Below are 15,143 nucleotides of genomic sequence, written 5' to 3' on the forward strand. Positions count from 1 at the left end.
TTTCCCTCCAAAATCTCTGACATATTTTAGAGAAGGAGATTACATTTTCTCATCATGATCTGTATATTAATGCCACAAAAGACACTGATTTCTAAATTGGTAAGTTTGCTAAAATAGGGGAAATTGTTATGCAATAAATTATCTGGGAGATTTACGAGCATTACTATCAGAGATATAACAGGAAATACTACTATGACGGGTACACACTGTGCCTCTGATCTAAGGTTTTAATAATAATTCATTGATTTTAGCCAGTAGTAATATTATCACTTTACTCTGCAGAGCAATAGATAATTGAATAACCTTCTGAAAAAAGCCAGATTTTCTTCCTGTAACTTTCAGTTTCTTAAGAGAACAAACCTGAAGTTCATGCTCTGTCAACAAAGATGTGATCAAGGAAACAGCATAATTTCCTTTTCTATTTTTTCTGGCTACTCAGAATATTATCCCCCCTCAATTCTTTGCAAAGTCTTAGAATCTTATTCTTTTATTAAATCAAAAAATCGCTACAATCACTATCGCCTCCTTGGGAAAAGAAGTGACTGCTTTCAAAACTTTTCCTCCAGTCAAGTCACTTAAATTAATGAGAAGGGTTTCCTTTAATTGGATCCTTGAACTGAATTTGTTTGGGAAAGGTAATGCTATATAGATAATTTTACTTAGGGTGATCCTTTTAAATGTTTTGTTTTATTTTAGGTTTTGACTGAGAAAAAGTATATGGGGAAAACCTGTGGCATGTGTGGAAATTATGATGGTTATGAATTGAATGAATTTGTGAGTGAAGGTAAGATCTATGGACAAGTCAGATGGAAGGAGAACTAGTTAAACTGAGTCAAGGTGGAAATTTCATACTGTACTAACGTTACTCTGACTGCTCACTCCGTTTCAGAATTAAGCACTCCCACAGGTCACCAACATGGTTATTTTATCACTATGCTACACACTATTATTTGCTATGATGACAATATTGTGGGTTCTTCAGACAAGTGATAAGGACTCTCCTATATTTTAGAAACAGGTGGTAAGGATCACACTGTCACCCAACTTTCAGAACAGTCTAGGTTCGTAGCAAGGCACAGTTAGGGAAATGATTGCATTAAGCAGAAGCAAGAATGAGGCTATAATAAAAAGAATATAGTGGACAAAAACATTAACAAGTAGTGTGTCTGAATAGGGGTGGATCTTTAGAACAAAATAGTTGGTGCTGAGGACCTGACATCTGCACTATATATGGTTTGGGGTGTTCAGAGTCACTCTAATCTGGTCTGTTGAACTAATGCCCATTAACAGTTGGAGCTCATTACACATGCTCTTGGAGCACATCTTCTGGCTTGGTTTCATCTTGAAAGAACTTTGTATACCAAGATCACTCCACAAAGGAAATAAAATTGTACAGAGTGGAGATGGTTGGAAGATGTGATTTAAAAGCACGCTTCTAATCTAACCTACAGTGCTAGTGTGGAGACATAAAATTGCACAGTACACTAATCGCAGATGAACACAGCCAGATGCAGTTTTCTATACACATCACAGAAGAGACTTGTAAAAATAATACCATATATTTTGAGTTGTGATGATGAGTGTAACCCCACACGTAGGGGAAAATGTAAGAATGGGGGGTGAGGAGAAGAGGCACAGATTAGCTGGCAAAAGATAACACAGCTGGGAGCAAAACAGTAGCAGCTGGTCTCATGTAAGATAGTAGATGTGGTAGATAAGGAAATAGCTCAGAAAAATGATCAAGGTGATAAAAGTATGCTTTACTGAATAGAATCCAGTTAAAGGGAAAAAGAGGTAGCTGTTATCTGAAAGATTAAATAGTAGGGCCTTTCACAGTCAGAGTAGAATCTGAGTTTTGCTACATCACGGCAACAAGTAAAAAAAATCCATGTGGACTTATTTGTGACAAATAACCCTTCAATTTACAGGTAAAATCCTGGATACATATAAATTTGCTGCATTACAAAAAATGGATGATCCATCAGAGATCTGCCTGTCTGAGGAGATACCAATTTCCACGATTCCTCACAAAAAATACGTAAGGAAGATCTTGTTTTTTTCTGCAGCATGACTCCTAATAGAGGTGGAAAGATAGAAACCAACACAGAAGAGGCTGTGGTTTTATAAAACTGGCTTCTGTGAAAATGCATAAAGTAAAAATTTGTATAGCATGACATGGGAAAGAAGAAGAGTTCTTTGCATTAAGAATACATTTTTAAAAAGGCCCATGGTCATTTTTGAGGCTGCATTTATATTGCTCATATAAACCTACCAGCATTTAGCTCACAGCTTTCCTGAAATTCTGTCCAGGTCATCATGGAAATGAGTGAAGCTTTAAAGAACTTTTTATTGATCAGCTAGGGACCTGGCATTGTAAGCTGTACAGGCTTGAAGACATTTTGGTGATACTTAAAACAATTGCCAGATTGCTTGAAGACATTTCAGTGATACTTGAAACATATTCAGATTATGAACAACATTCATAACAGGGCCAATCAACTGCTATCAATTCCAGTCCTAGATGAAAAGAAAATCAGCGTACCTGAAACAGGATGCATCCATGGTTGAAAGACAAAGCTTGGTAGCAGCAAAGAACAAAAGGGCTTCTATTTCTTAGATTTTGCAGATACAGGAACCAAATCCTAATTAAGATGATCCTGTTAAGTGTACCAGAGAAACTCAGATTTTGCATTCCCACAGAGATTTTACAGAATCACAGAATGGTTTGGCTTGGAAGGGATCTCTTTACATCATCCAGTCCAACTCCTCTGCTCAAGCAAGGTCAGCGCAACTTGTCCAGACCAATGTCCTAGTAGGTTTTGAGTATCTTCTGGGAAGATCTTCCAGGCTAAGGAGCTGGAAACTCCATAGTTTCTCTCGGCAGCCTGTTCTTTTTTCTACCTAGGAGGTCATAAAGTCACCATATACCTAATGGCAAGTATTCATTGCTGTACTCTAAAAAGCATTTCACTTCACGTAGAATGATCATGCTCTTTGGTTCCATTTGTACTTCCTCACAAGAACATGATCTTACTTTGTAATTCTCATGTAGTTAATTGTATACAGTATATAGGTTACAGAATGCTTTAAAAGTTTTCTCTTGAAATAGATTTTTCTTTACTTGTTTCATCTTATTTTTCTAGCAACCCAGGAATCTTAGTTTGAACATAGAAACGATTCCTCTTGCTAAAAAGTTTAGCTTTCATGCTAGAGGAAGAGGCAGCTAGAATCCTTCTGAGATTCTCCTTTTTCCCAGAACAGAAAACCAGAGAAACATTAGTTTTATAGCATCCCTTTAACACGAAGAGCAGGAATAAAGAATAGGAGGTTTTGTGGGCCCTCTGAGGAAGATACTTTCAGAAGAAAAGGGTTGTAAATATTACTTGTATTCACACTGAAAAATTACTTTGATCTGGTGGAGAACTTCTGTTGGCTGGGAGTTTTAACCTTTTTAGGTTGTTTCTCTTTGAGACCTACACTGCAGTAGGCACCATAGGCAATACGAATGCATCAACTGTTTGCTCAGAGGGGAACAAAGTGTTACCTTCATATTGGGGATGTTTGTCCTGGGACTGAATCTCCATGAGAAAATATATTCCCTGCCTGTAATGTTCTCGGCCATTTTTAGGGGGATTGATGGTACTGAAAGAATTACTTAATTGTCAGCTTAATGAGGAGCGGAACTAATTCAACATATCCAGATCCTTCTGTTTACAATGGACTTATATTCCCTTCTATTTGTGAATTTCTTATGCATTTTGACTTAAATACATATTACTAAATTGTAGGGGGAAAAAGGCAAACAAACCAACAAGAAAATGATAACTAGTAGTGAAATTCTATTGTGGTTTTCACATGAGGGAAACACTACTAGGAACAGTTTTCTTTCTTTTTTTATTTAGGTTATGATCTGCTCTCAGCTACTTAACTCGGTGTCACCAACCTGCAGTGTGCCGAAGGATGGGTTTGTCATTCGTTGCCAGCTTGATATGCAGGACTGTAGTGAGCCAGGACAAAACAATTGCACTTGCTCTACACTGTCAGAGTATTCAAGGCAATGTGCTATGTCCCATCAAATGGTGTTCAACTGGAGAACGGAAAACCTCTGTTGTAAGTTCAAAGGTTTTATTTATAGCAGATTGTACTTAAACCTTGCTGTATCTTACACAGAGGGAGAATGATGATTAACTGGAATTCAAATCAACTGATAGAAAAGTCTCCAGTGTCTTGAATCAGACAATTTATTTTCTTAAGAGAACAATAGTGGTCTTTGGTAAAGCATTAGGGAGAGTATAGACATCTCAAAGGAGAAGGAGGAGGCATGAAGTGTAGCTCCTGCATCTTGATCAGTGACCATAGAAGAGAGAAACATCCACCAAGTGAAAACTGTTGAATTTCTCCGACTTCCAACAGGAGGCTGCTCTCTCTTAGTAAAGCTTTTTCATTATTGTACTTAACAAATTACCCAGTGAAGAGAGAGAACTTTTAAATGGCCTCTGAAGTCTTTGAAGCTTTTTGCCAACAAGTGCCATAGCCCCTTTTAGTCACAGGAGGTTTTCAGTAGTCCATTTTCAGATGCTCAACCCCCTTAAATACAACTAGGGATTGGAAGTAAATAGGAAGCAAGCCTTCCATTTCTCTCCAAGTCATACATGGTTAGGCACACTTTTTCTCAAATGCCTGCCTGTTATCAAAGTTCTGGTTTGCTTTTTGTAGTCTTTTTGAATCCACCTGAAACTTCGACCTGTAGTCAGTGTTATGTAGCAGGATTATAAAAGAACGTGCTGATAGTAAAAAAAAAAAAAGTCAAAAGTAACTTAAATTGATGTTGTTATTTCTAAACCAACTCACACACTAAATTATCAGAGATGCAGTTCATGTCAAAAAAGAGGAGCTTTCAAAATGACTTTGCTTCATATGGTAATGTCTTTCAGAAGCATATAATTTAATCATGTTTTTATTTATCCTTTATATGAATATATGGTCATGGGTAGCAAATTCATAATATAAATTGCTTTGACAGGAATATATTTCTCCTTATCCTTTGATTCTTATTCTGTTACAAAAATCTGTAATAGGGCTACCATTTAGATTTTAGCATAAGAATAGTGAAATCCTAGTTGAATTATATTCCTGAAATCATTGTTTAACTTGGCATAGTCTCATCATCTCGCCATTGTTACTTACAAGGCTTTGCATGACTTTTCCCGCCCTGCATATCCGGTGCGATATTCTTCTGCTCTCTTGATCTTCACATACTGGTGCCACTCTTCATTTTTTGTTTTGTATTTAACATTGAGTTTTCTTTCATTCTTTTCTCATACTTACTGAAAACCTTTCCTACTAAACTCCATTATTATTTGTGACACTTTAAAATTGTGCTTCTTTCTAAAATAATTTTCCCCTTCCTCTTCTCCAAGGTTATCCATCTTACATAAATTGGTAGCCCATTTTCTTCTTTGGTTGGTCTGCAATTTGTTTTAATCCTTCAAAATTATAAACTCCTTGTGCATTTTATAGATTCAGATAAATACTAGTAAGGCACTGTGTGCTTTCACAGAACTGTATAATAACTCTTACTAATCACAGTAAAATAACAGCCTTGTTTTCTCCAAATCATAGCAGTTTTCATGTTGCCAGTAGGCCTTTATTAGGAGTGGTAGTAAAGTGATAAAAGCTTAAAAAAAAAGAGGGGGGTGGGAGTGGAAACCCTTGTTTCCCCAAAAACCAAAGCTGAGAATCTAAGAAATTACAAATAAATGCCAAATATACAAAGGTAATGAACTTTTATAGTCTTTATTGTTTCTTTCTTTTGGATGTGGCTTTGAGCAACCTGGTCTAGTGGAAGGTGTCCCTGCCCATGGCAGGAGGGTTGGAACTAGATGATCTGTAAGGTCCTTTCCAACCCAAACCATTCTATGATTTGTCATCTCTAACTATCTCTGTTTCCCTATCTGACTTACTTTTAGTCTTTCAGATAAGGAAGAATCTCTGCTGGAATTTGTCACACAATAAAACATGTTCTGAGTTCCATATATTAGAATTGCTAGGTAGCTGCATTCTGAAAAGCAGATAATGTCTGAGAAGCAGGAACTATACAGAAGATCAACAGCTATATTCTTTAAATCCTTCAAGTGCTACGCAAAATCTGATTTGTGGTATTGTATTAGGCTGCAGTATAGCCTGTTCGCCATTCTTCAGGCTTCTGGAAGGAGTTTCTAATAAATAAGGCATTAAAAAATAATAAAAACTAGAGTGAATATGATGGTAATGATGAGTAGTCAGAATAATGAATTGAGTGTTGAGGGAGGATAAGAGAATGTTAGTGCCAGAAATCACAAGGTCTTCTCCATCCTGTGTGGTAAATGTTAAGATTTTTGAAGTGTGAACAGAATCTCTCACTTTCACTGTTTGTTGCAGCCGTAGGAAAATGTTCTGCTAACCAAATCTATGAGGAATGTGGTTCTCCATGTATTAAAACCTGTTCCAACCCAGAGTACAGCTGCTCCAGTCACTGTACCTATGGCTGCTTTTGTCCAGAAGGTATCGTTTTTGTATTCATCATATGCTAAATGGCCCATAGAAACATTTTTGGCATATATCCAGTCAAGTGGCATGGACTTCTTAACAATGAACTACCAGTGCATTTCAGGGCCTTGTACTGCAAGAACTGCCATTTCTTGGATAACATAATATAACTGGAGTCCTAAATAGTCATGGTCCTTAAAGATCCTTGATCACTCTTTGCAAGAAGAGAACTGTGAAAGCATTTTCCTCACAAGACTGTGATATGTTGAACTTGATCTTAAAGGTCTTTTCCAACCTAAATGATTCTGTGTTTCTATGCAATGGGGTATTTTATATGCGGCCTGCTTGAAGTTCTATACTATAATATAAGTTGAGTAAACTTCATGAATTTCCTATCCCAAACAGGTATCTAGCCTTTCAGGACACAGCAAGATGTAGTTTTCTAATAATAGTAATTACAGAGAATTTATGCGATGTTATGAGCATTTTGTAAAATCCCTTTTAGTTCAAGATTAACTTCCTACAAAAATTGTAATTATTACTATCATTTGCATCATGTCTGTTTTTTCAGAACTGAAATATCCTCCAGGGTTACTGTGATGTGGGTATTTACATCAGCATCATCACCATTTTACAGTAGTCAAAAGTAATGTGTTCTGAGCTACATATTTAAAACTAGACAGTATTCTAGGACATAGAATATGTCCATTCTTCAAAATTCCCAACTTAATTAGTGTCCTAGAAAAAAAAATGAAAAAATAACATTCAAACTTGTTATTTCAAATTGTGTTCAAATTTCAAATGAAGGCAGCTGTCTGCACTTTCATATAACAAAGTAGCCAAACATTGTTATCACTTGTAGAGTCCATTTTTTTAATTAAGAGAAAATGTCCTCCACATTATGTTGCTAAGTATGGGCACTGGCTGTGCAAGAATAGCATTCTCAAGCTAATTTTGGAAGGCATTCAAGCTACAATAACTTTAGTGCTAAGTAAAGACATGGAAAATAATTTATTTTGTTTGTCGTCTTTGGCAGGAACTGTTCTTGATGACATCTCAAAGAATCGAACGTGTGTTCACATTAAGCAGTGTCCATGTACACTGAATGGGAAAACATATGCTCCTGGTGAGGCAATGAAAGCTGCATGTAGGACCTGGTGAGTAGCAATGGGTACTTTCGTGAGAGGATGGAGAGTATCCTCACCAAGTGACTGGGAAATTTAGTCTAACTTTTCAGAGGGTAGCTGCAGATGTGTCATATCATCTCTGAGGCCACCTTCTTTGAGTACAGCAAATCATTCATTTATAATTGAAGATGTACATGTCTCATTTCCTGATTAATCTGTACAAATATAAATGCTCCTTCAGGCCACACAAAACTTTGTGGTTTTATTTCCTCTGTAAAAGCAGAGGTAAAATTAGTTCAAAACAGATATCTAGTATTTACAGTTTCTTTCTGGCCATCTCAGCATTACTCATCATTAAATCAGTACTGAAAACTAAATTTCTGTTTGGAAACAGAAAATGATGACTTCAGGCAATATTTTTTAAAATTGGAAATTTTTTCAAAAAAAAGGGGGAATTATGTATTTGTGTGTTACATGTCTTGCTATTCTAATAAAGAAAATAAAGGATAAATAATAGAATTTGATCCTCAGAACTGTAACAATGAATGCACTTTTCATGATTAATCTGTTCAGGAGCGTTTACTGACAAATCTTCAGCAGCCTTGAATTAAGATGAACAACTTCAACTGATATACACAGACAAAGAAAATCAAAGCATAGAAAGTATAAGGGGGAAAGTGATACAAATTACATCTTCCTTTACTAGGAAGTAGCTGATTCCAAAAAAGTAGCTGAGTCTAAAAGACTGTAAAGAAAAGAAATATCAAAGCAGTGGAAAATAAAATTCAGAATGTGTATGTATATTACACTGTGTTCACTAAGCAGTTTTGCATGTTGACCAGCTACAGCAAAACCCCCAGGCAGGAGGATCAAGTTGTTTGCTGATCTATAGTGCCTTAGTATGAGAATAACCTTACACAGTATTTCTTGTTTTCCTCAGTAAATGTACAATGGGTCAATGGAACTGCAAAGACTTGCCCTGCCCTGGAAGGTGTTCACTGGAAGGAGGGTCCTTTGTTACCACGTTTGATTCTAGATCATACAGGTTTCATGGGGTTTGCACTTACGTTCTTATGAAGGTAATTTCCTGCAGTTTAAAAACACCCAATATCAAATCGATATATTTCAGTCTGTCCTTGGTTTCCTATTGGAACACAAGCTGAGGTATTCCTATGCTCTGTTTACTCTACAAATCATCGTTAATTTGTCACAGACTTCCCTTTTTGCTGTTTTCCTCCAGAGTTCCAGCCTGCCACACAATGGAACCCTAATGGCTGTATATGAAAAGTCCGGTTATTCTTATTCTGAGACATCACTTAGTGCTATAATTTACCTCTCTGCAAAGGCAAGTATTCCCTCCACAGGTTCTATCCAGCATTTCAGTAACCAGTTTAGCAAGTAAATACTTAAAGTCATTGCTACTAGCCTGAACTGAAAAATTATGGGGGATAGATACTAAAGGTATGTTCCAGTTCATGCATACACTGTAAAGATCTCAGTTGCCACATCAACTCGGGAAGTTAAAGTATTTTCAAAGTGAAAACTGAAAGCAGTGTGGAATAACATGTGAGAAAAAGATTGAATCAATGTTTTCCTGTTATATAGGTCATTAACAATATAGTTCCTGAATACTGTATACTGAATAAATATAGTTCCTGAATACTGAATACTGTATAAATACCGACAGTACAGATATGTCTTTTCTTACAGGACAAAATCGTGATTTCTCAGAATGAACTCCTTACTGATGATGATGAACTTAAGCGGCTACCTTACAGATCAGGTAAAGAAAAGGGAACATGCGTAAAATCCAAATGACATTAAATGTCTGCTTTACACAACCCAGCATCTTTTCTCTTGCAACTGGCAATAGCAGAGGTTTTATAGGAAGGTTAAAATCTTTCCCATTGCATCTGTCCCTCTGTGGAGAGTTGTGTGTGGAAAGAGAAGACTTGTAGACAGAATACTGGAACACTTATATCTGCATTGAAATCATGACTTTGCAATATCCTATGTCTCAAAATCTCAAAATCTCTGTTTCTAAATTTCTGTGTTCTTTCAGGAGACATCACTATTTTCAGACAGTCCTCAATGTACATTCAAATGTATACAACCTTCGGGCTGGAACTTTTAGTTCAAACATCACCTGTGTTCCAGACCTATGTGAGAGTGGGATCACAATTCAAAGGCAGAACCCTAGGTAAGAAACCTAGTGACCATACGAAGGAGAAAATGTATGGAGTGTAATTTTGAAAGCTTAGTACTCATCCTTTAAGGAATAAACTTCCTTCTTTGGATTCAAGGGGAAAAAAAACCCAAGAAAAATGCCTGCATTGGGAAATTGATGTGCTAAGAATTTGGGGGTTTGCTAATAATTTTAAAATGACTCAAAGAAAATAGATGGGTGACATTTTTCATGTGTAATACAATACTGTTCTTCACATGTTTTGTGTGTGCCTTTTTCAGTATGTGCTTTACTACACAATGAAGGGGCAATAAATTAGCCTGTGTGGTCTCTGCATCTTGGACGTAGTTCTTTGAATGCAGTGCACAATCACTGTAAATGCAACGAGCCTAAGAATCTAAAGGCTTCTCAGCTGATAAGCACCAGATGGAGATGTTTATGTTGATTGCAAAGCAAAGTTAGCCACAAAGGCATATCCTACATTCTAATTATCTATGGGGAATTACAGAGAGGTTTTAGCTTTTAAAAAAATGTAAATGTCATTATAGACTTTATATACATAAAAAAACATGTAACTGCAAAAGAATTTCATGGCCTTTCTGTTACATGATTTCAAACCACTGAAAAAGTCTTTTTTTCTAAAAACAAGACAAAAACTTCTGTATGCATTTTTCATTGAATAGAAGTGGACAGTTGTAACTTGAGAAGGTGAAGGCTCAGTGACCGAATGTGCACATGATCAAGATTCTCTGGGTGTCTGACCTATAGTTTTCATTGACACCATGTGGAATGTTAGAATCAATTTTCTCACTGTTACAGAATGAAACATAGACCATGGGATACACAATCTTTAATTTTCAGCCATCCCTTGCATTTCTGATGTTAGGTTTGTGTGGCAATTATAATGGAGACACTACAGATGACTTCATGACTAGCATGGATATCACTGAAGGAACAGCCTCCCTGTTTGTCGATTCCTGGAGGGCAGGAAATTGCCATCCCGCTTTAGAGAGAGACACTGACCCTTGCGCTTTGAGTCAACTGAACAGTAAGTAGATGATCCTGGTGTAACTGATCTCTCCAGCTAGTTTTGTCTGACACTTCCATAAGTGGGATTGAAAGAGTTTGAGAGAAGCAGAGACTGAAAGGATTGAAGATCACAAATTCTGTCACCAACAAGGCATTTCTGATTTCTAGAATACAAATCTAGTAAAAGCTTATCAGATCCCATTCTAGAGATCTGGGATTGAGATGATGAATGACAGGGTTTTGGTGGTATTTCCAGTGAAATTGCAATATTCATGAATGTCTTAAACTTGCCCAGCAGCTCAATAGTGCTGTGACTGATATCCAGGCTTTGCCTTCTTAAGCCTCTATTGCTAGTGGTCTTTAAAAAAAAAAAAAAAAAAAAAAAAAAAGCCTTACTGAGCTGTTTGAACAAAAGTATAGTCTGAAGCTAACAAGCTAAGACATTGTCCTTTTGCTCAATTCATCACTGCAAAAAGCTCACCTAGAGTAATTTTGTCCAGGTTTTTTTTAATTTCTTTTCCATTTTTTCATTTCTTTTTCCTAATTTTCTCTGTTTAATGTCCATGATTTACTTTCATTAGAAATATCTGCTGAGACTCATTGCTCCATTCTTACCAAGAAGGGTACAGTGTTCGAGAAATGCCATGCTGTGGTGAACCCAATTCCTTTCTACAAGGTAGGAAATTATGGTAGATGCTGTACAGAGGGAGTCCAAATATGGACCAGAATGTACTTGTATACAGGATCCCACTCATTCGAATCAGCAGTGCATAGAAACTAAGGAACAAGTGTGGTTTTGTAAATTGTGTCTGCACCACAGTACAAGTCTGATTGTTCATAGGCACAGTCCCATCCCTATGAATCAGAAGTTATTTTTGCTCATGCTGCAGTTCTCCATGTCAACAACTTCCTATGCAAAGGATTGATTTTCCCATGTGCATAATTGAGCTCATCATATTTGCCAGTCTCCACAGAACATTTTGAAATTTAAAAGTGAAAGCAGTGAATAAACAAACACAATTTTAAGTACTAAGTATATTTTATTCGTCAATCAGGCATTTAATCTGATTTTTTTCATCAGTTTTAGTTATGCAATAATATATGTTTTGTATGATTTACCCCTACAATTCAGCATACAGTCGTAGAATCGTATAATCGTGTAGGTTGGAAAAGACCTTTAAGATCATTGAGTCCAACTGCAAACGTAACACTGCCAAGTCCACCACTACAGCTTTTAAATATTTCCAGGGGTTAGCACCTCCAGATGTCTGCTTCCCAGTAACAGTACACTCTCCATGTATTGGGTTTCAGAGATGTGTTTACCAAGCCTGTAATTACGAAGAGACCTTTCCTTATATTTGTTCTGCTCTGGGATCATATGCACGAACATGCAGTTCAATGGGTTTAATCCTTGAGAACTGGAGAAACAGTATGGACAACTGTAGTAAGTAATTAAACCAACTTAATAGTCTTAATAGTCTGCCGTCAGATGAATGCATGCATATGGGTCTGTCTGTTTCCATTTAGAATATCCCCATGTTTGATTCACCCATGACAACGCTGAATAAAAGCAAGAACATATTTTAAAACTACTTGTCAGTCATTAGAAAATAAGTACATATTTCTATCAGGGAGGCCAACCAGCAGGTATAAAAGCCATATTCCCAGGAGCTGCTGACTTCACAGATGTGTCATAACACAACAAAAAATGTAAATGGTAAAGCAATATCCTAAGCATTGTCCAAATAATCTTAAGAGTAATGCGGGAATTAGGGAAAAAAGAGGAAAGCAGAAAGAGAAATTTTGAATATTCATCTAGTCTGTTTCAGAAAAGGATAGTTATTTTAAGACTACGTGGGAAAGATTACTCATAAGCTTTAAGGTGAGCATGTGGATGCTTCCAGAACTTGATAATTAAGTGATGGAATAGATAGATAAAGCTATACTGTACCATAACATGAGAAATGGGAAAAACTCTGGCTGCAGATGTGATTTTGCTATTATGCAACTTAGGCATAGGTGCAAGTTCACAGTTACTCAAAAATACATTGGTATTTCTGCAAAGATTCTCTTTGCATCATTTTATTCCAAGATACACAAAGACGCAATAAGATATTTTAACTTCATAAAACTTCCAAACAGCTCCATGGTTGGTGCTAAGCCCTGCTCTGCAGTATTTCGTGCTAGAGCTCCACATCCACAGGAAAAGAAGCAATGGGAAGCATTAGGTATTGAAGCTATTGACACAATATATGCAGCACATTATGAACACAGTTATCTTTTACCAGGAAGAGGATAAGTAAACCACGTTTAACATACCCTCTTGTCTTGTTTTATAGCCATTACTTGTACTGGCAATCAAACATTCAGCTACAACACTCAGGCGTGTGACAGGACATGCTTGTCACTCTCCAACCGAGCCCTGGAATGTCATCCAGCTGACATCCCTATCGAAGGCTGCCATTGTCCTAAAGGAACATACCTGAACCACAAGAACGAGTGTGTTCGTAGATCTTATTGTCCCTGCTATTTAGAAGACAGAAAGTACATTTTGCCTGACCAGTCAACAATAACTGGTGGGATTACCTGGTAAGTGTTTCAAGTTTAAAGATTAACAAACTGAAAATGGAGGCGAGGGGTCTTCATGTTTCTGTTGAGGCTTAACAGCAGTAAGCAGCTAAGCACCACACAGCTGCTTGCCTACTCCACTTCAGGCAGATGCAGAAGAGAATCAGAAGGGTAAAAGCAGGAAAATGTGTGGGTTGAGATCGAGACAGTTTAATAACTTTCTTATTAAAAAGCAAAAATAAGCTTATTTAATAAGCAAAGTGGCATGTGCAGTCAAAGCTAAATAAGGAATTAATTCACTACTTCCCAGCAGCAGGCAGATGTTTAGACAGTTCCAGGAAGCATGAATTTGTCATGCATAATGGTTACTTGGGAAGACAAGCATCATAACTCCAAACATCCCTCCTTCCTCCTTCTTTGCCTGAGGTTTTGTTGCTGAGCATGATGTTGTGTAGTATGGAATATCTCTTTAGTCAGTTCAGGTCAGCTGTCATGGCTGTGTCCCCTCCCAGCTCCCAGTTTACTCGCTGGCAGAGCACCGTGAGAAGCAGAGAAGGCCTTGACACTGTTCAGCAATAGCTAAAACAACATGATATTATCAACACTGTTTTGGTCACAAATCCAAAGCATAACACCATCAAGCTGCTACGAAGAAAATTAACTCCATTCCAGCCAAAACAAGTACGGTCTCCTTTACTTCTAATAGCAAGGTTTATTTTTTTATTTTTTAAGACATCTTTTTGCCCTTTCCTAAAACACAAAAATTTTTAAATGAACAAAAAGCATTTCACTTACCTTAAGCTTGGAAATGTTAAGGAAAATATTAGAAAATAATAGATAAGATTGATTATTCCTAGTAGGAGATTTTGTCAACAGCGTCTGGACCTGTTTGAGAAACCTCAAAAATGACTAGATAGGCCATCATAGTAGTGAATGGCCTACTATTCACTTTCAGAATGGATGTAGTGTATACACTACAAAAAGCAGAAAGACAAATTGACTCATGCTTCACTATGAAGCATGGGGAGGAGCTAGTAACATAAATGAAATCTTTCCAACGCTGAGAAACATGAAGCCATTTTACAAAAAAATATTTTTTTTTCTTGTGAGAGAACTGCATTGAAATTCCTTTGTTTTGTTTTTCCCCCCCTAGCTACTGTGTTAATGGGAAGCTAAGTTGCACAGGCAAACCTCAAAATCCTGCAGGTATGGGCCTTACATGGTTTACTGAGAAACATATTCTTTCCCCCGATGTTGTAAAAATGCTACTTCACAGTCTCTCCAATGTTTATTTCTCTTCCTTTTTCCTAGAAAGCTGCAAAGCTCCTAAGAAATATATATCGTGTTCTGACAGCTTAGAAAACAAGTATGGAGCGGCATGTGCCCCTACCTGTCAGATGCTGGCTACTGGAATCGAATGTGTGAGTTTCACAGCTCAGGGATATTTATCCTCTTGAGAGAAAGAATGTTGTGGTTGTTACTTAGAACTTTACTACATTGCTTCTAGTGAAATGAAGGGAGATACTTCTTCTAACATGTTATGGTTAAACATTAGACTTCTTTCCACAGACTGTGGACACAAAAAATGTGCATAAATTCAAGAAGTGATTAAGGAATTATATTGTATGAATTAATTAATTAATCTATATTAAATATATAGAATAAAAATCCATTAAGGATTCTTAATTGCATGGCTATCACTTCTG

At 36.8% G+C, this 15,143-nt stretch overlaps 1 protein-coding gene across 1 annotated transcript in view; it reads left to right on the forward strand.

Annotated features, from left to right (window-relative positions):
• Positions 1–15,143, forward strand: part of MUC6 (mucin 6, oligomeric mucus/gel-forming) — a 46,681-nt gene that overhangs the window by 11,612 nt on the left and 19,926 nt on the right. Inside the window, 15 exon segments of the mRNA XM_037402610.1 lie at positions 697–784; positions 1,929–2,038; positions 3,903–4,110; positions 6,421–6,543; positions 7,565–7,685; positions 8,596–8,734; positions 8,896–9,000; positions 9,366–9,438; positions 9,718–9,855; positions 10,727–10,888; positions 11,451–11,545; positions 12,181–12,313; positions 13,209–13,458; positions 14,591–14,643; positions 14,749–14,858. Of these exon segments, the coding sequence (XP_037258507.1) occupies positions 697–784; positions 1,929–2,038; positions 3,903–4,110; positions 6,421–6,543; positions 7,565–7,685; positions 8,596–8,734; positions 8,896–9,000; positions 9,366–9,438; positions 9,718–9,855; positions 10,727–10,888; positions 11,451–11,545; positions 12,181–12,313; positions 13,209–13,458; positions 14,591–14,643; positions 14,749–14,858 (1,908 nt within the window).

The sequence above is a fragment of the Falco rusticolus genome, chromosome 10 (genome assembly GCF_015220075.1).
Source record: "Falco rusticolus isolate bFalRus1 chromosome 10, bFalRus1.pri, whole genome shotgun sequence".
Lineage (NCBI taxonomy): Eukaryota > Metazoa > Chordata > Aves > Falconiformes > Falconidae > Falco > Falco rusticolus.